This window comes from Marmota flaviventris, chromosome 7, assembly GCF_047511675.1.
Source record: "Marmota flaviventris isolate mMarFla1 chromosome 7, mMarFla1.hap1, whole genome shotgun sequence".
Classification (NCBI taxonomy): Eukaryota; Metazoa; Chordata; class Mammalia; order Rodentia; family Sciuridae; genus Marmota; species Marmota flaviventris.
This window is the reverse complement of record NC_092504.1, coordinates 87,821,074-87,848,087: the sequence shown is the minus strand read 5'-3', so window position 1 is coordinate 87,848,087 and position 27,014 is coordinate 87,821,074. Positions and strand designations below refer to the sequence as shown.

The following is a 27,014-nucleotide window of genomic DNA, read 5'->3' as shown; positions in this document are numbered from 1 at the left end:
TCCATCGTGATTATGCTGCTCTTACTTCTCCTTCTATTGCCAGTAGTTTTAGAATTTAGTTTTGTTAGCATCTCAGCACAACAGTACTGGAGCTGTTCCGAAGGCCCTCCTCTGGGAAATGGGAATTCCACTTGTGTCGGTAAGTAATCCAATTAAAAGAAACTCACACCCTGGGGACACTGCCCACAGATGACTATTCACTCCATCTGGTATATTTAGACAGGTTTTTTTTTTTTTTCTGTTTTGCCTTTAGGTGTGTATATTTGCTTAATTTTTGTTTTCCGACACGTTTATTTCCTTACTGACTGTTTGAGTTCATCTGCTGCCAGCTATAAAATGTCATGGTTTTCAACTGGTTTGTTCTGTGTGTCAGTGAGTGTGTCTCATTTTAAACTAGCAAAGTACTTTTTTTTTTTCCCGTGTAAACCTCAGTCTTCATTCTGACGAGAGGGGTTATTAATCTAGTTGATCAGATTTATGTTGGAAATTGGGGAAACATATGGTAATTGTTGTTCTTGAAACTGTCTCTATTTAAAACATAAAGAAAAATCCTTCTTTTGATAACTGTATATAAGAATTTAGAAGCTGCTACAAATCAGTAAATAATGGGAACAGTGAGCAAAGGTAATTCTATCATTGTGGAAAATTAACCAAAGTTTCAAGTTCAGCCTCCTCCTGCTGCTCCCCACTGTTGCTGTTTCTGAAGCCCTGACGCAGCGCCAGTGTTCTTAGTAACAGGTGCATTGTAGCTTTGAGAACTGCTGAGAAGTGACACTCGGTAACTAAGCCACCGCTTCTCTCATATTAAATGGACTTTTAACATAGAGTAAATGGGAATTTTACTGAATGCAAATTGCAGTCCTGCCTGAGACCCTTGCCTGAGGAACATTCTCTCTCTCACTGTTGATATGCTTTTTTCACTCCTTGGGAGGGTCTCCAGCTGGTGGCTCTGGTGAAGCAGCCAGTTCTATCTGTTCAAGGGTACAAGCTGCCCTGTCATTCCTTTCTTCTCATTTGCCCTTTGGAGTTGAGATTTGGCTTCCCAAAAGAGATAGATCAAGGAAAACACAATAACATTTCCAAAAAAGAAAGCTCTACCAGACAGCACAAAATCGTGAGAACAAGAACAGAACTGAATCAAACTGCCAAGGCTGGACTGCTGTCCTGGCTCATGCATTAGGGAAATTATGCATGAGGAAATCAGGTGCTCCCAGTCCCAGGACTGTCACCAGGCACAGCTGTAACAGGTAAGAAGAACACTAGGGTATTTGAAGGAGGAACTGAATGCTAATTATCTCTGTTCCTAGCACCTAGAACATTTCTGTTTCCTTAGTGTGAACTCAGTAAATTCTTGCTGAATGAATGAGTCTTTCCTTGATCAGCTAATCATATTATCCCAGAAAATAGAATCCAAAAGAGGGTGACAGCCTGAGATTACAGGTAGGTGCAGTGGCCCATGCCTGTAATCTCAGCAATTCAGGAGGCTATAGCAAGAGCATTGCAAATTTGGCAACCTAGTGAGACCCTGTCTCAAAATAAATTAAAAGGGCCTGGGGGTGTGGCTCAGTAGTAGAGAACCCCTAGTTTTAATCCCTAGTGCTGCAGAGAAAAGCCAGGGAGGTGGGGGGCAAAAGACAAAAACAACCCCAAGAACCTCTCGCTCAGATGTCAGATACAGAAGTAAAAAACGTTTGGACACAGTTACATTAGTAGACTGATCTACATGGGATATGAGGGATGACAGCAGGAGCTGACGGGCAGCCAGTGGCTAGAAAAGAAGAACCCAGATTGCTGAAATGGAACCCAAGGAAGGGACACAATTACAGAAGTAAACACTGATACATAGCTCTAGGGTCTCAGGGAACAGTTGGACTCCTACTAGCATATGAGCCCATGCCTTTTGTCCCTTGCCACCCTTGCTGATGGCTCAGAAGTGCCTTCGCTGAGGCAGGTTGTACCAAATGAGCATGAAGGTTAGGACAAGGAGAGTGAGTTAGGAAGACTGTATCAGAGTGGAGGAACACAGGCTTTAGAAGCAACCAAACCTCATTTCAAATCTATGCTGTCTTCCTTCCTAACAGTTAACTCGGAGTTATCAATGGGAAATCATACCCCTGTCTCTCGGTACAAACCCTGGGATCGAGAGAGATACCATGTGAAATGCACCTAGCGAATGACTAGCAGAGTATGCCTGATAAATGTCCTCTGGGTTCTATGTCTTAGCTAAATTTCGTTGATCAGGTCATACCATGAGTTGCCCTATTTTGAACAGTGTAGTGACAGACCCCATGGAGGGTGGAATGTCAGGATGTCACTTTGTGACTCTGCCAATTTGCTCCCACATTCCTTGTAAGTCACTATTTTAAACCCCCTACTTTACACTCTATGTCTCCTGTTAGTTGATAACTGCCTGGGTCACACCCTGCAAACTCCCACACATTTCAAAGGATAGTATTTCTTTCTTCTCTTTAAATAGATATGGTGACATCATCTATTTTCCCCCCCGTTTATATTCTACTTGCCTTATTTCTTGCTCTGGACATTGAAACAGACCACCTCTAAGGCCAACCAGACCCAAAAGAAGAATGCTTGTGGTCTAACCAGATTCAGGTAAACAAAAGCAAGGTTGTTACTCATGTGACTGCTAACTAGAGAAGCCCAGTCATAGCAACACAAAAATGGGTTTTCTTTCCATTCCCAACTCCCTTTATATAAACCAAGTGCTTTCTTTGCTTCTAGTTAAGCCAAAATAGATGATGACAGTGGTGATTTCGGGCTCACAAGTAGATTTTGAACTTTCAAACCCGTTTGCCCTAGAGGACAAATGTCAGTTGAGAAGGGAGCAGCAGTTCCTTTCTGACATCTGTACTTGAATCATTTATATGAATGTTCTTGGTAAACGAAGGACAAGGAAGAAGTGCAGCCTCAGAGAGCTGGCTGCAGGAGGGAATCCAGGGGTGGCACGAAGTTGACCAGCTGGGTAGATCACTTTTAACAGCAAACAGTGAAATCACTGATTTCAGTACTGGGTCAAGCTTGGTCAGTTTCCCAGTCATGTGCAAACCAGAGTAATTCCTAGATCCAAATCTTGTTTGTTTTTTCAGCCAGAGTTATACAAAAGGTTTTTTTAAAAATCAAACTGTAGAGACATTGCAAAAGGATTTATTATGTACACCACGTGAATGGTATCCCAAATATCTAGTGGTTTTTGATTTTGAAAGTTAGTAGAGCTTAGTTGATAAAAGGATAAATTTTGGAGACAAATCACCTGCCAAGGCTCAAATCCCAGTCTTGCTGCTTGTGAATGCGTTGTCTTGTTTTACTTACTGTAAAATAAAGATAATTATACACTCTTTTGGGGATTATTGTCAGTATTGTGTTGACGTGTTTGTTTCCGATGCTGACTGTGCATTAGAGCCACCAATTGAAAGAACATACTTTCTTTCAAGGAATTCCTAAAGCTTTTTTCAAGAAATTTTCATATTTCCATGAACCAGTTCAGTGTTGTTAGTTTTACACCAAATTTGGGCAATCCTAGAATTGGGGAACAAAATATTAGTTTTGATATGCTATGGTTTCTAATGTTAAAATAAACTTAGAGAAAGAAATAAGAATGACAGGAACCACAACTAGAGACGCCCCCATCAAGATGATTGGAATGAAATTGTTCCCACTGTCTGTTCACTTCTTGCCTATAGATCAACACTGTTATCCACAATGTTAATGCTCTCCACAAAGGAAATATTACCTGGATATTAGGTGAACTAAGAATGCAGACTCATTTTGTAGAGGTTGTTTCCTGACACTGAGGTGGCTTGCCATACCATCATCACTCCAGTCCCTTGCCAGCTGTACCATTTGCTGGGGCCCATGACAAGCAGGTGACTAAGATCGGGCCTAGAAGGATGAAGAACATTTTTGCTAGGTGTAAAAGAAGAAAAAACATGAAACAGAAAGGATCTTTACACTTCATGAATACTGACTGTATCTGAAAATGCATTTCTCTTTTTGTCTTAGGTGATCAGTGTTATTAACCTGCCAGGGCGATGGTGGAAGAACGTGTGTAAATGAGTCTTTATTTAGGAGTTGCTCTTTTCCTTGACATTGTCTTCCAGAGCTTTCCTCTCAATTCTGGAATTTTTTTAGAAAATCAATAGAAACTGCAGTTGTGTTAGCCAAATAGAGAGCAGGAATCACTCTCATCACCTCTTAACTTTCTTTCTAAGCCTGGAGTTCGAATTGGTATGTGTATTTGTTTTTACTTTGGACCTTGATTTTCTGATTCTCCCAAGCCTAGCCAAGCATGCTCACTTCTCGCAATGTCTGGGTTTTCAAAGTATGTCCTGAGATGCTTAGTCTATAGGAATTTCATGAGTGCGAAGGCCTTTGAGACCCATCTAACTATGGTGAGGGTGAGTTGTGATATGTACTGATGGACTTTCAAAGCCCCCTACCAGTAACAGGAAGGCACCGCTTCTTTCCTCCTTCAGAACAGCCTGTCAGTGAGCCACGCACAAGCTTGGTGAGCTGTAAGTGGGTTCCATTCCTCAGGTGGTTCTTTCTTTGGGCAGGTGTTTGCTAGGATACAGAGTCTAATATCATCATGGTAGCTGCCTTGACTGTGGTGCGGTGTCAATTGAGAGTGTTTCATTTTATCCACTTCAATATTTTTCTGGTTAAAAATTCAAGACCTTGAAGAAGTTTGTTTTTCTTCCAGAGACACTATTCCAGTATACATAGGTCAAAGATGGAATATCAGTCAAATTCACTATTGTCCTGTGCCCACTGATACCAACCCTGTGCACATGGGCACCTTCTCTTGCGAGTTTTACAAACAGGCCCAGAGACAGAAAATACCAAGGAACTGCTGGTGTTTTCCTCCCTCCAGAAGCACATATTATTGTTTATTATAGGATTATCAACTCAAAGGAATCAGCCTCTCCTTGGTGTGCAGGGAAATCACAAAGGTTACTGTCATTAATGTTAATCTACCCAGTACAGGAGACTTGTATCTTTTAAACTCAAGCAATAGTTTTGAGAATTTTAAATGCTCTAAGTGGATCAAAAGCTTTATTCTATTTTGGAAGACAAAATTGAAAAACTACTATAACTTTTATATCTCCTGATTTTTCTAATGAATCACAGCAAAGATTTCATATCAGGGAAAAAATAAAGCATGTGAAGGAAAAGTTCCATCCAGAATCTCAATGCATTTAAAAAGCACCAAGTAGGCCCACAATAAGTGACTATCTTTTAACACTGATGCATTATCTTCTGAGATGAAGCTGAACAGAAGTGCTCTATGCATGGATCTCCCTTTTTTCATTATTATTTATTTTTTATTTTTAGTTGTAAATGGACACAATATCTTTATTTATTTTTATGTGGTACTGAGGAACGAACTCACTGCCTCACACGTGCGAGGCAGGTGCTCTACCACTGAGCTACAGCCCCAGCCCATGGATCTCTCTTTTAATCCTGTATTGATGCATATGAAATTACTAGGTTTTATTGTTTCTGAGATGGAATGAAATGCCATTTTTGAAAAGCGGGATATATATTAAGGAGAATGAATTGTTGGTGCATTCTAGAAGTGAATTGGTCCTGCAAAGGACAAAATGGAGTAGTTTGGGGCAGGTGGTGCTGGTGTCACACTTGCTTGTTGGCTTGCTTACTTTGGATGAAGTAGTAGTCCTCTGGTCCCTGTCAATGTATTGTACCTGGCATGGCGTGTTTGGCCTCAGCTCCTAAATTGATAAAGTCTGATTACATAGCTGTTTTGAGCTGCTAGTTCCTATCTCATAGAATTGTTATGAAGATGAAATTAATTAATGTAAAATGCTTAGAATTTTGACTGATATGTAGGGAGTTACCAGTAATATTGGCTATTAACCAAACATTATAAGCCAAGACATTAGCAACACCTTTTTGCCTTGTGTAATTTTTCTTTCTTTCTTTTTTCTTCATGGACCTTCCCCCCCTTCCATTTCTTTCATTTAGTCAAGCAAAACACAAATTCTGACTTCATATATATTCACATATAATTTTCTCTGACATCCAAAACTCAATAGATTGGTGAATCCAAAAGGTCTTCTATAATCATTATACGGAACATACTATATTAGTATCTCCAAAGTTTAATCCAAACAATTTCTTCTTTTATACTCTAAAACATCTTTATTATGTTGTTTGATGAGATAGGACCACAGAAAGCTTTTGGTACCCAAGGTCAGCCCAACTTTCAGCCAGTCAGATTTGTTTTGGCGAGTCTGGCAGGTAGAATTTTGACCTTGCTGAAGGGTCGCTCTGGAGCCTGGCAGTGAGGCCAGCAGCCCTGAGAAGGGACACAGCAGCACAGATGGCGCCAGGTCTTTGGGCAGGCTCCTTATTTTTTTTAATTATATAAAGAACGGCACAAAAGAACCTGGAAAATACTAGAGGTGCTCTTCTGCATCTATAGAGGAAAGAAATTGCGTGTAAGCCACAACTGAAGTAGTGAATTCTTCCCAGAGGGAAGTTTGTAAGATCAGGAATTGCCTCCTAGAGGAAATGCTGAAGTTAAGATTAGTAGGTGTGCACAAGGCTGAAGAGGGTGATGGAGGAGAATACGGGAACAGTAAGAACAAAGGCATGAGATTTGCATTACTAATGGTTCCTTGTACAAGGATATCATGCGGCACATTGTTCACACCTTAGGTCAGGTTCTAAAGAGAAGAACTTGCATCAAAGAGAAACTGGGGAAACCTATGGAGTCCTGGAGGTCAAGTTTAAATGTTTGCACTTCCTATCCACTGTGCGGAGACTTCTCCATATTTATATGGAGCACATCCTAATATATGTCTATTTATTTATTTACTTATAAGTTTTAAAGAGACGATACTATAAAAGTGTGTTGTATGAATTATTTCAAATCAGAGTAATTAAAACTTTAAGATAAAGAAATTAGGGGATAATATTTAGCTTATCATTATGCTTCATATTATCTTTATCTATTCATTAGGTAACACCTTTCATAATCTAATCATTTTACCCCTGAAAATTCTTGCATTGTGTCACACATGAGCTTTTGGGGGATACCTTATACCTAAATCATAATATTCTGCCCCCAGCTCTCAAAAGCTCATGCCCATCTCACAATGCAAAATATATTTAGTCCACTTCCAAGAGTCTCCATAGTCTTCTAGCACTGGCCAAAAGTCCAAGTTCGAAGTCTCTGAGACTTATGCCTTGTGTAACTTTTTTAATGCCCACTTTTTTTTTCTTCAAATTTTCAATGATGCTTAGAGAAGTCTAAAGTTGATTTCTTGAGTTAAGTCAAGTTCGAATGATCATTTTAACCAGCGTGTTCTTTTTGATTTGCTGTTATCCTTGATGATTAGGTATAGCACAGAATCTCCAACTAATTATTTTTTTCCTAAATGGTTATTCTTGCTATTTATTACATTTGCCTTCAACATTTCAAGAAAATTATATAAACAATTTTTAATCTGTATTTTTATAGCTATACATACAACTAGGACCCAGAACTTAGCACTGACCTGGGTGAGATTAATGAGAACAGTGATCCTGGAGTCAGAAAATGTATAGACTTCAACATTTTTAAATTTTCTTTTGTTTATCAGAAACACTCAGAGTGTAGTATCAGTAGGCAAATATTTATGCTTAAACTTGTGATTTCAGGAACATCATTTAAAGACAGTAAAAGAATAAAGTAATTGTGTTGATGACAAATAAGAGTCAAATCAAATTTTGAACCTCCAATAAAATTTTTAGACATTTAATCAGTTGATGAATGTTTTAGACTTCTTTCAGGGTATGGAGCATTTAATGTCTCTTGGGGGAAGTTGTTTTGAGTTATGTTTTATTTTCTTTAGTAGAGCTCCTAATGACATTATTGATTTAGTATTTGAAGTATAGAGAAGCACACAGAAAGAAACATTTCACAGAAAGTAGAGGTTAAGGTGAATAACATTTATCTAGGAATTTCCCACAAGCTTAAGCCTTTTTACAAAAATGCCACAAACATGGAAACTACCAACTTTCATAATTCAGGCAGGATAGAAATTAAGTTGCTAAATATTAATAATTTAAATTAGAGAGGGCTCTCAGGATCATCTAGCCACCTACCTCCTGTTGTAGAGGAGAAACTGAAATGCCAGGAGGCAACTTAGGATCCTCCCAGGACTGCAGCTTGGTGTTCAGGATTCTTATTCTGCAAAATCACAATGCACACAACACTTTCCAAGATGCATTGTTGAAAGGCCTTCAATAAAATAATTTTATTGGTTAACAATTTTAAATTGGCTTAAGGAACACATCTTACTATAACTAGTTCTCTATGTTGAAAGTACTTTGAAAATAGGGTGGACATTTTCTTTTATGTACATTATACCACTGGATTAATTCAAATCAAGCCACAATATTTGTTCAACATGAACTCTGTGCTTGGGCTGACAGTTGGACTCCATAGTGCCAGGGGCCAGAGGTGGGGTGGGCTACGATTTAGCTAATAATTTACACATATTACTATTTGATTTTCTTAAAACTAACTTTTATGAAATTCAACAAGTAGTTTAAAGCCTTTCTTCAAAGAAACTAGAGATTGTCGACAAAACAAATATTGCAAGCCAAAGAGAATAATGAGAGAAAGGCAGCCCTGTCTCTTTCACTTCTGGAATGAGCTCAATGTTGCCTACCTAAGAACAGAAAGCAATGTCACTCTCTTAGATTAAACAAGAAATATGGGGAAATTAACAAGGAGACAGACTGAAAAAATGGTTTTACTCTTGCTGTTTCTAGTGATGTACCTCACAAAAATTGTAAAATGTGCTTAATAAGTTAGTTGTCATATTTAGCTACCGGGACAAGTGAGATATTTAAAAATGGGTTTCCAGAATCTGAAAACAACTTTGTATAATTTTTTACTGTTGTGTTCCATGTTCTAATATTTAAGACCACATTTACTAAGCTTACTGATAAAAAGTCAGAAGACTCTTTGGAGCTTTCTTACATTACAGAAAAAGGGAAAACCTCGTGCTATTGGCAAAGTACTTGCTCCTCCTGCTTCCTGTGGTGGTAAAATGTCACTAAAATAATACATGGGAAACCACAGGCCAATGCATGAGAATGTGTTCCTTTGTCAGTAAGACTTCAAAACTGCACAGAAAGTATCACTGGAAATTTGATAAAATAGGTACCAAAAAACTTACATTAAAATTAAAATTAATTATATTTTTGTATTTTTATTATACTTTATTTTAATTTTATTTATTTTTTGTATTTTTATTTTCTCAAAAATATTAGCTAATATTTACCAAAAACTCATTGTGTGTCAGGCAAGATTCTAAGCACCTTAATGAATTAATTTTTTTTTTAATTCTTGATAACAATCCCATGAAGTATTATTTCCTCCATTGTTTAAAAGACGTAACAAGGACACAGAGGGTTAAGTAATGAGCTGAAGATCACTCAGCTAATAGTATTGGATCCAGTAGAATCAACATGAGTATTCTGTCTCCAATGCCAATAAGATTTGTGCATTCCTCTGTTTAAACAATGAAATGCACAAAGAAGTATGATTCTCGTTCATGAACCAGGTGAAGGAAAGATGTATCAGAGAAGAAATCTTCATAGTGAAAATTCTCATAAACCAGAAATGACTTGTTTACATATTAAAATATGTTCTATGAAAACAAACAGTAAAAGTGTATCCAGAGGCAGTAGAGCCACTGCATTTACTGGAACATCAAAGAAAAAGTGGTTGGTAATTCCACTGCAGCCTTCACAGCAAGTTGGTGGAGCAAAGAAGTTGAAAGTGAAATTGCATGAAGAGCTATGGGTGCCACTGGTGTAGTCACTCATATAAAATAAGACTGAGCCAGATTCTTACGATGCATTTTATTGGATGAGGAAGAGCCATGAAAATACCACTATAAAAGCACTTAGAAGAACAATCAAATATTACATATTATTCTTTTTTTTAAGAAAAAAAGACAAATATTTCAATTTATCAACTTTTTTTCTGTAATTATAAACAGATGTCAATAATATGGTACTTAAAAAATAACCAGAATATCAAAACTTTATCTAAGTTGAAGGTGACATCTTAACAGTGAATGAGAAAGTGACTGCTAATTGTAGGAAATTTAAACAAAAAGTAGTTTGAAAACAGACACTGGAAATGTTTTCATTGTTATATGATTTTGCTGTAGAGTCAATTCTAATATGGAACCTATTAAAATCCCTCATATTTGCATTTTTAAAATACCTGTGAATGGTTTCTAAAAATGTTTTTAAAAATCTTCCAGATAAATAACTTTTTGTTCCTTTTGATCCATTTGTTAAAACACAAAGTGCAACTTTTCTAGTTAGTTTGTTTATATTTACTGTTAAAACCTGGGAAAACAGAAGTTTGCAAGTGTAACTCAACAAAGTTTGTGAATAATTGATGGATATAATGAAAAAATAAATTTTGTGATTGGGATTATGTAAATATAGCCAACGAAGCATTCCTTTCTTTCCACATAATGGTAAAAAATTTTTTTCTCTATGACAGCTGCTAAAGACCAAATATAAAAATATATTGAATCAGATTTTTAAACCTCTTTATCAAATTCAAACTAAATGCAAATCAGAAACTGTTGTATAATATCACTTTTTAATATGCAGAGGGACTTCCGGGGTTGAAGGACATCCCCAACTGGAGATGTACACCAGAGAGTTGAAAACATAGGGACAAAACTCAGTGGATAAATCAGGATAGTGATCTCTGAGTCTTGCCATGTGAGGTGTGTGTGTGTGTGTGTATGTGTGTGTGTGTGAGAGAGAGAGAGAGAGAGAGAGAGAGAGAGAGAGAGAGAGAGAATGAAAAAACTCTCCTAGTTCTTAATGTTGGTGAATGCATTAAAATGGCAGTGGTAGTCTTTAAATAAAAGTGAGTACAATTTATGTTGAAAATCAGAGATATATTTAAACTGCTTTATTAAGATGAAGAATTCCCTACAGCACAGAAACATTGTAACAGTGTTCCCTGTTATGCAAAACTGCATCAGTTCTAAGAGTTTTAAAAATTAAACTGACTGTAGTATTGGCCCAGAGATAGACATATTAACTAATGGACTAGAATAGAAAATCCAGAAATGGACTCATAAAACTATGCCCGTTGATCTTTGACAAAGGTGCAAAAGTAATTTGGTGGGAAAAGGATCACCTTCACCACATAGTGTTGGGCCAGTTAGATATCCAGATGTCTACATGCCTAGACATCTACAAACGAAATAATGAACCTCAACCAGAACTGTGGACCTAACACAAAGATTGACTCAAAATGCATCACAGATCTAATTTTAAGATATAAAACTAAGAAACTTAAATAGGAAATATCTTTGTGTCCTGGGGTTAAGTAAATTTCTGAGCCAGGTGCAGCGGCACACACCTGTAATCCCATCTACTTGCGAGGCTGAGGCAGGAGGGTTGAAAGTTTGAGGCCAGCCTGGGCAATTTAGTGAGACCCTGTCTCAAAATAAAAAATAAAAAAGGCTGGGGATATAGCTCAAGGTTAAAGCCCCCTCGGTTCAATCCCCAGTACAAACAAACAAACAAAAACAAGTTCTGAGATATGATAACAAGGCAGAATCTATAAAAGAAAAAGTTGATAAATTGTACATCAAAATCAAGGTTATTCTAGCGAAGGCAATGACAGAAGGATAAAAAGCCAAGCTTATGTTGGAAAAAGCATTTGTAATCGTATACCTGACAAAAGATGTATATCCAAAATTTATTTTTGTTAACATTTCAAATGCAACAATAACAAAACAAATCACTTAAAAAATAAACAAAGGACCACAACTTCAACAAAAAGGATATAAAGATGGCAAATAAGCCCAGGAAAAGATGTTCAACATCATGTCAGAAGAAAAATTACCAAAAAAAAAAATTGTTATAGTTCTAATTGGCTCCTATTTGAGAGTCATTAATTGGAGCAGCCTACATTCTTCAAAATAGCAGGTTTTGTAAGGTAGGGACAAGAAATTGCAACAAGAGGAAAAAAATAAACAGATGGATCAGTTTAATTTTTTGTAAGCATTAAAGCAGAAGGGACCTCCTACTGACTCAGGTAGAATGAAATCTTCTACTTTGAAGAAAAACTGTTTGGGAATCTATCTGCTTCTTTAAAGCTGTTTGATTATAAGGCACTCAGAATGATTGACATCATATTGGTGCAGTTTAGTCTGGTCTTTTGAGGCCTAATAAAGGAGTTCAGTTCAAAACAATGGCTTCATAATATCATTAGCTGTTGGAGGCTAAAAATGGCCCCCACATATTTCTATGTCTTGATTCCTAGAATCTGTGACTGTTACCTTAGAAGACAATAAGCAATGCTACAGATGTGATCTTGAGCTTGGATGATAATCCAGGGTGATTACATAGGGAGGCAAGAATGACAAAGGAGGGAGTCCTAGGTGATAGGAACAGAGAAAGATTTGGAAGTATTACACTGCTCTTTGGGAAGAGGGAGAAAGGAGTGCTGAGCCAAGGAATGCAGAGAATGCATTACGTATGGAATGCAATACATTACAGAATTAGATATAAAGTTATCCAGGCAATGTAATTACAGGAATCTACTTGAAGGGTCCTACTTTATAATTAGTTCCTAGAACACAGGGGTAGAGAATCCAGCCTGATAGTGACTATGCCTGGAACAGCATTTGCTGCAGTGTGTTTCCCCCAACAAAATCAAACTAAAACACTCTAAATCCTGAGAGTTCCTGGTGCATCCAATTTGGGGTAAGCAGTTGAGCCTGATGCTTAGAAGCCAGGATCTGAGATGAGAAAGTCACAGCTTAATATCTCCTCGAAGATACTTATTGGCCCTATGACTTGTGGCAAGTTAACTGCTCTGAACTTTATTTTCTTCTTTTGTAAATTAGAGATAAGAGCATTTACCTCCTAGTGTTACCCAATTAAATGAAATTCTATCCAGTGTGTTACCCCAGTGAAAACACACAGATTGGGGCTTTTACTATTCCAATGCTATTCACCCCCTACTCCACCTTCCTGGAGTATTAAAATGTGTAACAGCATGGTAAAAAATCTGAGAAGCCCTATTAGGGGGAAAAAAATCCAAGTTCAATTGTAGTGGCACCTCCTTCTCCACAGAAAATCTTAACTAAGCTTCTCCAGAAATCTTGACCATAATTGATTTTAGGACTATCAGTAAAAGAGTCTCTACAAAAGAACTGAACGTCCCTTTACTAGTTTTTCACAAACATCTATCCAGTAAAGTAGTTTGTAAAAGTGTGTTTGCAAATGCAAAATGTGATAATAAAAAGACAGATCCTTTAAAAAGGCCTCTGACCTTGAGCTGGAGCTTCGCAGGGATGTCTACATTTCTAAGATAAGAGAAGTTACCAATTGGGCTCCGTGGTAACAGCTGTCAGTGGGAGGAAAGAAAGGGGAGAAGAAGCTCTCCCCTTCTCAGGTGTTGTCCTTGAAGGGTTAACTTGCTCAAAACAGTGAAAGTAAAAGCTGCTTTTATGTGAACTTGTGCAGACTGTGAATGTGTAAGCCCCTTCCCTTACATGCTGAGTATAAAGTTCTGAAACTGGGGGTTCAGGGGGTTAATTGACTACAGCAAAAGCCTTACCCTCTGAACCTGGCTGCAGCCAAATAAAACTGTTTCCTGCTATCTTCAGTGCCCTGCTTGTCTGTCCCCTACAACACAATTTTGCAGAACTTGCAAGGTTTGATTCCTGTGCTGAGAATTTGGGTACATGCCTCTGTAGATCGAAGGAACATAGCTGTGAGTAGGGCAGGGTTTGCTTTTTGCTCTGGAGGACACATGTCTACCACTGTTCAAGGTCTAGGGTGGCAATCCCCATTCACGTTTTTCAGGAAGCAACATCAAAATCAATCCCCATTGTTCTTTATAGAATTTAGCCTTACATTCAAATTTCCTGGCCACCCTGGCTGGGTGTGTTCCTTGAGTCATTTGACTTCATTCTCACCTGCCTTGAATTTTGACATTTATGAATACACTGAGTGGAAAGTTGTGGTTGTCCAAGAAAGTAAACTCGTTTGTGCCCTTTTAAGGAACATAATTGAAAAAAGAGAGAGAGAGAGAGAGAGAGAGAGAGAGAGAGAGAGAGAGAGAGAGATGAGATGGTCTTTCGCTGTGAAATAAAACTTTCTGCACTTCATAAAACCTAAGACAGCGTTCAGGTCGGCTCCCTGAGGAGTGGTGATAAATGGCTGCTCTCAGGGGCTTAATGGGGAGGTGGGAGCCAGCTGTGGGAGGAGCTGACAGGCTTTCTTGCAGCAGGTCCATCAGTTTAAAGCTACATTCTTCTCTCATGGTGTCATTGAATCTGGAAATTTCTATGTTTCCTTTTCACTTTCTTTGTTCTATGAACCTTCAGTCTATTTCCAGATTCAGGGAAGAAGCTTGTGGTGGTGAGGGCAGGTGGCAGCTTGGGACCTGAGAGAAGACTTGGATTTCTTGGTCATGTGCTTCTGTCATAGCTCCCATGAGCCTTTGCCCCCAAGGCCAGCAGAAGGCAGTCAATGGACCTTTTTACTTACCTGTGTTGGGTAGTTCCCCAGACTCCAACCTCTGTCATGGAAGGTAGAGAGTTTCTTGTTCTAAAATATTCTGTTTCTCCTGCTTATTTCAATCAAAGCCTGATTTTTGTTACTGGCCTTCTGTGCCAAGGAGGCCTCAGTTTTTGTAGTCACTTATGAAAGTCTTCAATATGCTTCAAACATTCTGGATTCCTTTATTTCTTATTCATGAAGATCCCCTACTAATGCCCAGGTTGAGAAGCCAGAGGTTCCAATTGATTTGCTTTGACCTGTTTGCTGTCTTTGGGTTTGTGTTCCTTAGAAATGATGTTTGACTTTCCATGCATTTCCTTCTTACTGAAATGCACCCAAAATAAACGCCGAAGGTTTTGTCGTGGGAAAGCTTTTGCTGTTCAAACACACACACTCTGCTGACATTCAAATCCACATATCGCACCGCACACTGGTGTTGATAGAGTCCTTGACAGGGTTGAAAAAAACACTGATTTATTTAGCATTACCAGTGGCTGTACAGAATAATGACATTCCACTGCCCCTAATTCTTAAAGTATTTAATTTTATTTTAAATCATATTTCATGTCACAAATATTCAGCCCAGGCCCTGGTTTACATGAAATGATGCTGACAGTAGAAGGAAGCTGGACAATGTTTTGAGGGAAGTGGAATTAGAATCAGCTGCACAAGTGAAATGAAGGTGAGAGACTTGACATATGGCAACCTGGACCCAGGTGGGAAAGAGGGAGGGAGGGTGCCAGGTTGGAAGGGCAGTGCCAGTTTCCAGTTCCAGCTCCATCACCCACTAGGGGCAGGGCTTTGGGAAGCATCATTACATCTCCTCCTCTTAACTAGGTTCATGTTTTCCAAATTCACTAAGATATGAGAATCACCTACAGAGTCTGTTCAAAAAAGGTTCCTAGTCCTGAGCTCAGCCCTGCTGAAAGAATTAGAATCTTAAAGGAAGAAATCTATATCACACCCATGCACACACATTCACACACACACTCACACACACACACACACACTTTCACATTCACATACTTATACAGTGTGACTTTTTTGAACAATTTTGGGAAATATTGAAATAGGTAATGTCTTGAGGCTTCCAGTTCTAAGATGCCAAATTTTGGGTGCTCTGATTTATCCCTGGATAAGCAAAATCTGAGGATAAAATACATTGGTTACTCAGATTTAGTATTTTAAAAAACATTTTTTAAGTTGTAGATGGACACAATACTTTTATTTATTTGTTTATTTTTATTTGGTGCTAGGGATTGAACCCAGTGCCTCACGCATGCTAGGCAAGTGTTCTACACTGAGCCACAACCCCAGCCCTAGATTTAGTATTTTCAGAATTATTCTCTATTTGAGTTTTGAAAAATTACAGAATTAATGATGTGATTTGTGTCTTAATGCTATGATTTGTGTATGGATCTAAGGATTCTTCAGATTTAAGTATTCAGATTTCTATTTGATTTATTTGACTTTAATATCTGGCCTGTATAGTCCATGGTGATGTATGGTGGATAAATGAGACCACGATGTTAAAATTTGTTGTTGTTATTATTGCCTCTGTTTCTAAATATGCACCCCAGGATAGATTCTGCTTTCATAAATTTGATAGATCTACCTGCCAGTCTCTTTTGCTTTGTTCTTGTTGGTAAAAACTCAGACAAATAAACATGACACAATTATTTCTTAATTAATTTGTGGCTTTATTCAAAGATTTTTGGGTACTTATTATGTACAAAAGATTGTAGTATGTTCTGGGACAGAGAATACTAAAATGGTCAGAGTACTTTTTTCATGGAAACTACCCATGTAGTAAAACTTTTAAATCAATGTTTTATCAATCTCACCAATGTATCAATGCATTAGAAAATTAATAACATGTGTTGGACACATTAATTCAGTTTACCGAGAAGGCATGATGCACATATCAAAGAGAACGCTTGGTAATAGATCCTATAAGCCTGCAGTCATCTGTGGCCCACACTTTAGTAGCTGTGTATTCAGACTGCCTGTTTCTATTGTCTTTCTTTACTTCAGGATTTATTACTGACTTGGAAGTGAGTTATACCAACATTCTAGTCCCTGGGTTCAAATTAATACAATGGAACAAAACTATGTCTTGAGTCCTTGGCTATGGAAATAACCAAAGCAGATTACACATATGTGGTCCTCCATGATTAATCAAATGTTTTCACATCAATAATCTCATTTTTTCTCCAATAATACAGGCAGGGGAGATCCTGTGAGATATTCAGAGAAGCTTGTTAGCCAGGAATGGAAGCCAGGCCTCAGGCTTCCCATCACATACCCTTTCCATTTCTTCTAAGATAACTCTGTGCTCCCACAACTGCAGTAGCATGAACCCGACCCATTGTGGAGGGGGTTGGTGTCGATGAAAAGAAATGGGAAAAGGGATTCAAGCTCATTCTCTCAGACACATATAGTGGCACCTGTTTCACATTCTTACGATCTTAAAGTTCTCCCTGCTTCTCATATCTCTATTCTGATATATCCTCTAAAGTGGAGTTAATGCTTTCTGATTTTAGAACATGATCCTTGTGTAAAAGGTTGTTAATCCCTCATTTTTTTAATCCTTAGAACAATAAATACTTTTTTAAAAAGACTCATTAAGGTATTAAGGTTTAATGTTCAAATAGAATGGAGAAAGCCCAGCAGGGAAGCAAGAATATGTTAGTATTCTCCTCTAACCCCTCACTCACCCAGTGGTTCCATTGTATCTAAAAATATTGTATAAAATTATCATCACATACCCTTTGGTCAGGAGAAACCAAGGAATCTAGCTTGGCTACAGGGGTTGAAGCCATGCCCTGGAGTCAATCTTGGAGCATCAATGACAAGCTTCATTTGAAGTCAATCAGTAATGAGTGCCAAAGTCTCTAAGAAGGGACCAGTGTCCAAGAAGCTGTTGAGAACAAGGGAATCAGAGCAGGTAGGTGGACATTACCCAGAACAGGACGCCAGATATGGGGATAGGTACAAAGCAAAACCCTGTAGGAACCGAGAAATCCAAGGTCTACCACCCAGATTTAGCAAATAAAAGTACAAGATGCTGAGCTAAATTAGAATTTCAGATAAATAGAAAATAATTTTTTATTGTGAGCAAGTCCCACACAATGTTCTAGTTGAGTGTCTATTATCTGAAATGCATAGAAGTGTTTCATATTTCATATTTTTTGGATTCCTGAATATTTTTATACACATAATGAGAACTCTTTGGGCTGGGTTCCAAGTCTAAACACAAAATTCCTCTATGTTTCATATGTGCTTCATATACATAGCCTAAAGATAATTTTATACAATATTTTTAGTGTGCCTGCTTTTTGGCCTCTATCCATCACATGAGGTCAGGCATGAAATTGTCCACTTGGTATCATGTGGGCACTTAAAAAGTTTTGTATTTTGGAGCATTTTGGATTGTAGATTTCAGATTAGGGATCCTCAGCCTATATAAGCAATTATAATTCAACTGAGCATCCTCTATTTTATATGACAATGCCAATCAGTGAAAATATTTCTGAACTTGAAAAATGATGACTTTTCAATTTTTCCTGCTCCCATTTAAAACTTTCTTTTTTCTTTTTTTTTAATGACTCAAAGTTCTCAGATTAGGCCACAGGAAAGGGGCCTATTTCCAAAATATTTGAAATTTTACTTCCAAAGGACACAATTAAAATCAACATTCACATAGATCCTTTCTACAACATGATATACAGTATGTGGTTCCCTTTTTAACATAAAAGGGCATTTTACAAATAAGAACAAGAAATACCTTTTTCTTTAAATAGTTCATATTTCATAATTTGGCAATGCTCATTTTTATAATTTATTTATAAGGAAGATGACATACAAAATTAATTGTGAACATCTACAGGGACTCATTATTCTCCATGTAATAGTTTTTATTTATTTAAAATATAAAATCAGGAATTAAATAATAATTCTGCTTGTGTTGGTTGTCATGGGGAAGTAATTTGCCTAGGTCAGATTAAATACCATTGAAAATGTACAGTTTGGTTTCTTTCTTCCCACTCAGGTCCTACACCCTACTTAATTTTCTCCCATGGAAACAGTATCTTTAGAATTGACCCAGAAGGCACAAACCATGAGCGACTGGTGGTAGATGCTGGTATTTCGGTGATCATGGATTTTCATTACAAGCAGGAAAGAATCTATTGGGTGGATTTAGAAAGACAACTTTTGCAAAGAGTTTTCCTGAATGGGTCAAGACAAGAGGTAAAGTACTACCAAGTGTGGTGATGCACGCCTGTAATCCCAGCAGCTTGGAGGCTGAGACAGGAGGGTCATGAGTTCAAAACCAGCCTCAGCAATGGGGAGGTACTAAGCAACTCGATGAGACCCTGTCTCTAAATAAAATACGAAATAGGGCTGGGGATGTGGCTCAGTTGTTGAATGTCCCTGAGTTCAATCCCCAGAACAACAACAACAACAAAAGGTCAAGTATCATTGCCCATGCTATTTATTCAAAGGGATTGAGATACAGGCAAATATGATATGCTAAATTCTTCATGTATAAACAAAAGTACATTATGGTTCAAATGTGTGTCTGTCAAATGTAGGCACTTAATCTGCATCTGTGGTACTATATATGAATAAACTCACAGAAGCTCCCTAAGGAGAATGCGAGGACATGAATTTAATTTTGAAAATATCTAACTTTATAGGTCAGTTATAATTAGAATTGATTATTTACATGATTATTTTCTACTTCACTAGTGCTCAGCTGGGTGGAGGATTCTGCCTCTCAGGGGATATTTAGCAATGTCTGGAAACATTTTGGGGGATGGCACTCTGGGTGAGAGAGAAAGGGGAAGGGATACTGGCATCTGGTGGGCAAAGCCAGGGATGCTATTGAACTTAGGGGAGTCCCTATAATAAATAAGACTTATCCAGCCCTAAATGTCCATAGTGCTGAGGTTGATCAACCCTATTGTATCTGTACAAAATCTCTGTCATTTCGGAGGGGAAAATCACCTGAAATTTAGAAGGACAATTTTTCTTCTTCTCTATTTTCAAGCTGTGTGCATTCTAGAAAAAGCAAGTGAATTAAATAATAGATTAAAGTATTTTACCTGAAGTACATACAAAAGATCCTTAATCTTTCTTTTAAACTGGTAAATGAGTCCCAGGAGGAGAGTTCTCACAATACTTTGCAGATGGAGTGCAAAAGGCACATGATTACTAAGACTTTAAGCATTTATTCCCAGTACAAAGTACTCTCTGTCTTTTTCTTTTTTAACCAAACCTTTCTCTCTCCAATTATTCCTAAAAGCTTCAATTAGGCATTAATCTGTTTTTATCACATCTCTAATACTTGCTAATCTCACTTTTAACAATTATGGCTACTCATTATTCTCCAACCAATCTGGTAGAATAGTTTCAAAATCTTGAGTCTAAGAATCTGGAGGGCTTTCTGTCACAGAACAAGAGAAGGTGTAAACAGTTGTGAATTTATGTCAAGTCATCAGAAAAGGATTGACTTGATCCCTAAAATTCTACTTCTGTAGTCCCTTTTTGGGGTTAAAACATTGTTTTACAAAGGACAACTGTCAATATGCAAACAACTTACCTGGAACACCTAGTATATGAATACATTTGTAATCGTTAAAATGGGTTGGTTGGATTGCTTTGAGAGGAGAATAGCTCAGACTCTGAGGCCAGACCACCTCTGCCCAACTCTGTTTAATAACATCACATGATAGGTAGCTGGAACTGAGCGACTGGGGGGTATTATACCATGAGAACCTGCAATGGTACAGATCAGGGCTTCTAACCACCTTGCACCTCCAGCGCCAAGAATACCAGTTGCCCTGTTGTTGACCTGCCTAAGTCTGGAATCAGGAGATAAGAGAGGTTTCAGTTTGGTTGTTTGGATCATGTAAGAGCAGGGACAGCTCAAGGCATATAAGAAGAAGTACTGTTAATGGGTCAAGGTGTAAGACACGCAGGTAAAAAGGAAGGGACCAATGGAGGAGGAGGGGCCAGAAGAAAATGGAAGCCTTAACAAGAACTTCTTCCTTTTCATAGTTCTATGCTCAAACTCCAAGGGAAACTTGCCAGAGTTTGGAAAAGCTTAGAATTAAGTTTAGGTAAGGATCCGAACATTTCATTAACAAGTAAAACTGAATAAACTCTGCATCAAAATCCTACTGTTAAAATAGTTGAAATTATTACATTATGGTTGATTGCTAATTTCAATAGTGCATAGGATAATTCTCAGTTTCAAAGCTATGATATAAATACTTTGCCTAGAGATATCTACATGGAGGTGGGTAATATTGCTACATCAAAACAAAGCCACCTTTATTATAATAATAAAATAGTCACCTTATATGTGACTATTTTATTATTTAAATAACTTAGGGGAATGAAAGGTACTTAAAAGAGTAGACTTTTATACATAGCAATAAAATCAATTTTTCTGTGAATGGGGAAATATTGATAACAGTTTTGAAATTTGATTTTACAGAAAGTGTGCAATATAGAGAAAAATGTTTCTGGAATGGCAATAAATTGGATAAATGAAGAAATTATTTGGTCAAATCGACAGGAAGGAATCATTACAGTAACAGATTTGAAAGGAAACAATTCCCAAATTCTTTTAAGCACCTTAAAATATCCTGCAAATATAGCAGTTGATCCAGTAGAAAGGTAAATTTTGCTGTTTTCAGACACTGAAATACATTTCAAATCTAATAAAAATTTCTAGAATCATAACATCTTGAAGTCAAAGGGGCCTTCATGAGACCAAGGTCCTCTTTAATAGTACACTAACACCATTTTCAATAGGACAGTGGCCTGCCTGCATTTGAACTTGGCAGGCTCCTTTTATAAACACTGTTGACTACCATGATTTTCTGCTAGAGAAGCATAACTCTTCTAACTTGAATCAATCACATATAATTTCCTTAATAGTTAACATGTACTTATTGAATTGAATTTTCATTCAAAATAATCAAAATTGTCCTGTGTAGGAATGAGGGGCTGCTGAAACACTGAAAGAATCTGCCATTTTAGTGACTATTCATTCAATTATGGGTCTATGTAATGTGTTTGCCCTCAGGTTTATATTTTGGTCTTCAGAAGTGGCCAGCAGTCTTCACAGAGCAGATCTCAGTGGGGTGAAAGTGAAGACTCTATTAGAGACACCAGAGAGAATAACGGCTATGTCACTGGATGTGCTTGATAAACGCCTCTTTTGGATTCAGGACAATAGAGAAGGAAGCAATTCTCATATTTATTCCTGTGATTATGATGGAAGGTCTGTCCATCTGATCAAACCTCCAACCCGGTAGGTTTTTCTTATGGTTTAAAATAAAACTATTGTTAGCTGAAGTTTGTGTGAAAAAAAATAATTTATCATTTGTCAGCTAAATAGATGTGGTAGTTTTAGCACGTGAATTTTTGGAGTCTGAAACAGATTTATCAATTATTAGATGAATGACTTGGGGTGGGTAAGTTACATAACTTTTCTTATCTGCAGTTTTCTGTGATATGGGAACATTGTGAAAATTAAACAAATAAATACAGATTAAAAAATAACAGAGTATCTGGCATATAATAAGTTCCCACATGTTGCTCGTAGTTACTCTTTTTGGAATTATTATATCATACATTTTGTGAAGCATCATCTTTTATTTGACTTGCTATGGTGCCAGAAAGACTCTCCAGTAAATGAAAGAGGCAGAAATTAGCCAAATAGAAAGATGACTAAACCGAAATCCACTCGCATCCTGTTCTTGTTTCCTTCCCCATTTTCATCACAGATCCAGATCTGGAGAAAGAAATTATTTCCTATTAGTTCAGATTATGATGACTAAATAAAAAAATTTAAATGCAATATACTTTTCTAAATCTAAATAAGAAATAAGAAACTGCAGGTGATTAAAATTCTGACAAAAAAAGGAAATGAGGTGAAATTTTAATAATCCAAACCACTATTCTGCCATTTTTTATGATTACACCTCCCCCCCACCCCCCGGTTGTTTTTTAGGCACAATTTGTTTGCAATATCTCTTTTTGCTGACCGTATCTTCTATTCAACATTGAAAAAAAAGACAATTTGGATAGCCAACAAACACACCTGGAAGGATATGGTTAGAATTCACTTCAATCCATCATCAGTACCAGCTGGTGAACTTAAAGTAGTACATCCAATTGTACAGCCCAAGGCAGAGGATGGTGACCAGGACTCTGGTAAGTCAACTTGGACCTCAAACAGGGCCAGGCACAAAGTCACTACCTGTCTACTTATTCAAGCCACACACAAGGGATTTTAGGGGAAGAAAAAAAATTATTCAATCATTAAAAGTTATTAGTTGTGTGCTTGGAACAATACGGAGAATATTAACATGGCTCCTGTGCAAGGATGACATGCAAATTCGAGAAGTGTTCCATATTTTTAACTTTGGATAGGGCGAAGGGGAGGGAGGGAAAGAGACGAGCTGTGGGAGTAGGAAAGAAGGTGGGGTGACATGGACATCATTACCCTAAGTACATGTATGAAGACATGAATGGTGTGACTCTACTTTGTGTAAAGAGAAATGAAAAACTGTGCTCCATTTGTGTACTATGAATCAAAATGCATTTTGCTGTCATGTATTAGAACAAATAAATAAATTGATTTTTAAAAGTTCTTAGTTGGAATAAACTCTTGTAGTAAGAGAGATTGGTAAGAGAAAAACAAATAGAAATCCATTAACATGTATACAAGGGAGAATCTGGGAATGAGTAACTCTCAAAGAAGTATCTTTGAATTCTCGTTTCTATGGCATCTTCAACAACAAACTGTACATTTTTAAGAGAAAAATGACAAGAAAAAGGGAAAAGACCTTGAGTTCTTTGGTGGCAACATGGCAACAAATCAATGGCAGATAAAGGCCAGTTAGTAAAGCTTATTAATGTAGATTCCTCTGCTCCCATATCCAGGCCAAATCTAAAGTTGTTTTCAATGGTGACCTATGTTCCCTCTGGTAGAACACCAAGACAGGATACCTTTTGTCTTTGTAAATCTATGTCCTGCTTAAACCAAATAAAGGGAAGACAGCACTTTCCTGCCTGGGCTTCTTCTTAATTGTTTGCACCTCGAAAATCCTTCATTTTTGGTGGCACATTCTGGTCTCATTGATTACTCCCACACCCCGAATTTCCAATCTGCCACCAAATACATGTCATTCTACCTCCTAAATACATCTCGAAGTTCCACTTCTCTCCTCTACGGCCACCACCATAGTCAAAACAACCAGCCTTTATACATGACCCCTTATAATGGCTGCTTAATTGATCTTTCTTGCCTTTAAGTAACAGAGCTGATCTATTCACACCCCTGCTTAAAACCCTTCAAAGCTTTCCTTGCATTTACATTGAAATCATTTTTAGCAGGCCTGTTAATATTTAACCAACCTATTTCAGGACTCTCTCCTTCCACAGGGTCTAAAGCAAAGTTGTCCTATGGGTCCTCAGACATGCCAAACTTCCTCATGGAGTGAGGCTTTGCAGTCACCCTTTTCTTCTGGGCCTAGCTTGTCTTCATTTCTGATAGGCCATCTCTGATCAGGCTATCATAGTAGCCCTTTCTCCTCAGTGTACCCTTCACTGAACTCACTACAAGGTGTAATTATTCATCAATTTGCTTTATTTTTTATTCTCTCCCACTTTTATAAATGTAATACAGGTACTTATAAACCTATCATACCTGTTTTTTTTTCCTTTAACCATCATATGTATAGTGGTTATTCAAAAATAAATAAATTTTGGACAATAAATGTAGTCAAATGAATGAATGATAAACTAAACCTAGTCACAGTCCCAAATTTCTGCTTCCTAGTTTCATCTATTTGAATTCTTCAGAATCTAATTTTTTTAAAAAAATCATTAAGATTATAAAAATCTTTTATGATTGTTAGGTTGCTCAATATGGCTTATATGCTACATAAATGATATCACACTAATATCTGACTATTATGAAAAAGTTTTATTTCAAGAAGCTTTTGAAATTATTTAATTTTATTCCCAAATAGCCCTCTGAGGTACAGAGAGAGAGGTGGAACTGTTTGTTTCCTCTGCTTGTTTCCTGTTGGAGGCCATTAGTGTTTGGTGATAGTGTGGCAATGTTAGAGGGACCACAACACAAGGTCCCTGCCATAGTTAGTATAGAAATCTGTTCACACCTATTCAAGAAATGGCTCCCAAAGAGAGCTTGGAGATTGAACAGGACAGGCAAGAGTGTGTGGAAGGGAGGTTGGAGTCAAAGGGAATTGAACTTGTTATTTCTTTTTTTTTTTTATTGGTTGTTCAAAACATTACAAAGCTCTTGACATATCATATTTCATACATTAGATTCAAGTGGGTTATGAACTCCCATTTTTACCCCAAATACAGATTGCAGAATCACATCGGTTACACATCCACCTTTTTACATAATGCCATATTAGTGACTGTTGTATTCTGCTACCTTTCCTATCCTCAACTATCCCCCCTCCCCTCCCCTCCCATCTTCTCTCTCTACCCCATCTACTGTAATTCATTTCTCTCCTTGTTTATTTTCCCATTCCCCTCACAACCTCTTATATGTAATTTTGTATAACAATGAGGGTCTCCTTCCATTTCCGTGCAATATCCCTTTTCTCTCCCTTTCCCTCCCACCTCATGTCTCTGTTTAATGTTAATCTTTTCCTCCTGCTCTTCCTCCCTGCTCTGTTCTTAGTTGCTTTCATTATATCAAAGAAGATATTTGGCATTTGTTTTTTAGGGATTGGCTAGCTTCACTTAGCATAACCTGCTCTAGTGCCATCCATTTCCCTGCAAATTCCATGATTTTGTCATTTTTTAGTGCTACTTAATACTCCATGGTGTATAAATGCCACATTTTTTTTTATCCATTCATCTATTGAAGGGCATCTGGGTTGGTTCCACAGTCTAGCTATTGTGAATTGTGCTGCTATGAACATCGATGTGGCAGTATCCCTGTAGTACGCTCTTTTAAGGTCTTCAGGGAATAGTCCGAGAAGGGCAATAGCTGGGTCAAATGGTGGTTCCATTCCCAGCTTTCCCAGGAATCTCCATACTGCTTTCCAAATTGGCCACACCAATTTGCAGTCCCACCAGCAATGTACAAGAGTACCCTTTTCCCCACATCCTCGCCAGCACTTGTTGTTGTTTGACTTCATAATGGCTGCCAATCTTACTGGAGTGAGATGGTATCTTAGGGTGGTTTTGATTTGCATTTCTCTGACTGCTAGAGATGGTGAGCATTTTTTCATGTACTTGTTGATTGATTGTATGTCCTCCTCTGAGAAGTGTCTGTTCAGGTCCTTAGCCCATTTGTTGATTGGGTTATTTGTTAACTTATTGTCTAATTTTTTGAGTTCTTTGTATACTCTGGATATTAGAGCTCTATCTGAAGTGTGAGGAGTAAAAATTTGTTCCCAGGGTGTAGGCTCCCTATTTACCTCTCTTATTGTTTCTTTTGCTGAGAAAAAACTTTTTAGTTTAAGTAAGTCCCATTTGTTGATTCTTGTTATTAACTCTTGTGCTATGGGTGTCCTATTAAGGAATTTGGAGCCCGACCCCACAATATGTAGATCGGAGCCAACTTTTTCTTCTATCAGATGCAGAGTCTCTGATTTGATATCAAGCTCCTTGATCCATTTTGAGTTAACTTTTGTGCATGGCAAGAGGAGGGGATTCAGTTTCATTTTGTTGCATATGGATTTCCAGTTTTCCCAACACCATTTGTTGAAGATGCTATCCTTCCTCCATTGCATGCTTTTAGCCCCTTTATCAAATATAAGATAGTTGTAACTTTGTGGATTAGTCTCTGTGTCCTCTATTCTGTACCATTGGTCCACCCGCCTGTTTTGGTACCAGTACCATGCTGTTTTTGTTACTATTGCTCTGTAATATAGTTTGAAATCCAGTTTCGCTATACCGCCTGATTCACACTTCCTGCTTAGAATTGCTTTTGCTATTCTGGGTCTTTTATTTTTCCAAATGAATTTCATGATTGCTTTCTCTATTTCTACAAGAAATGCCGTTGGGATTTTGATTGGCATTGCATTAAACCTATAGAGAACTTTTGGTAATATTGCCATTTTGATGATGTTAGTTCTGCCTATCCATGAACAGGGTATATTTTTCCATCTTCTAAGATCTTCTTCTACTTCTCTCTTTAGGGTTCTGTAGTTTTCATTGAATAAATCTTTCACCTCTTTTGGTAGGTTGATTCCCAAGTATTTTATTCTTTTTGAGGATATTGTGAATGGAATGTTTTTCCTCATTTCTGTTTCAGAAGTTTTGTTGCTGATATACAGAAATACCTTTGATTTATGCGTGTTGATTTTATATCCTGCCACTTTGCTGAATTCATTTATTAGTTCTAGTAGTTT

General features: G+C 37.5%; 1 protein-coding gene and 1 non-coding gene across 2 annotated transcripts in view; both read left to right on the top strand.

The window, feature by feature from the left end:
- The first annotated feature begins 12 nt into the window (after window positions 1-12).
- The window catches only part of Egf (epidermal growth factor), a 135,020-nt gene continuing 108,018 nt past the window's right edge, over window positions 13-27,014 (top strand). Inside the window, exons 1-5 of the mRNA XM_027935537.2 lie at window positions 13-139; window positions 18,644-18,843; window positions 21,098-21,279; window positions 21,692-21,919; window positions 22,622-22,824. Of these exons, the coding sequence (XP_027791338.2) occupies window positions 13-139; window positions 18,644-18,843; window positions 21,098-21,279; window positions 21,692-21,919; window positions 22,622-22,824 (940 nt within the window). The remainder of the gene's footprint in view (window positions 140-18,643; window positions 18,844-21,097; window positions 21,280-21,691; window positions 21,920-22,621; window positions 22,825-27,014) is intronic.
- On the top strand, window positions 22,929-23,031 carry LOC114092927 (U6 spliceosomal RNA). Its single transcript, XR_003582833.1, has one exon. It is a non-coding gene; the product is annotated as a U6 spliceosomal RNA (small nuclear RNA).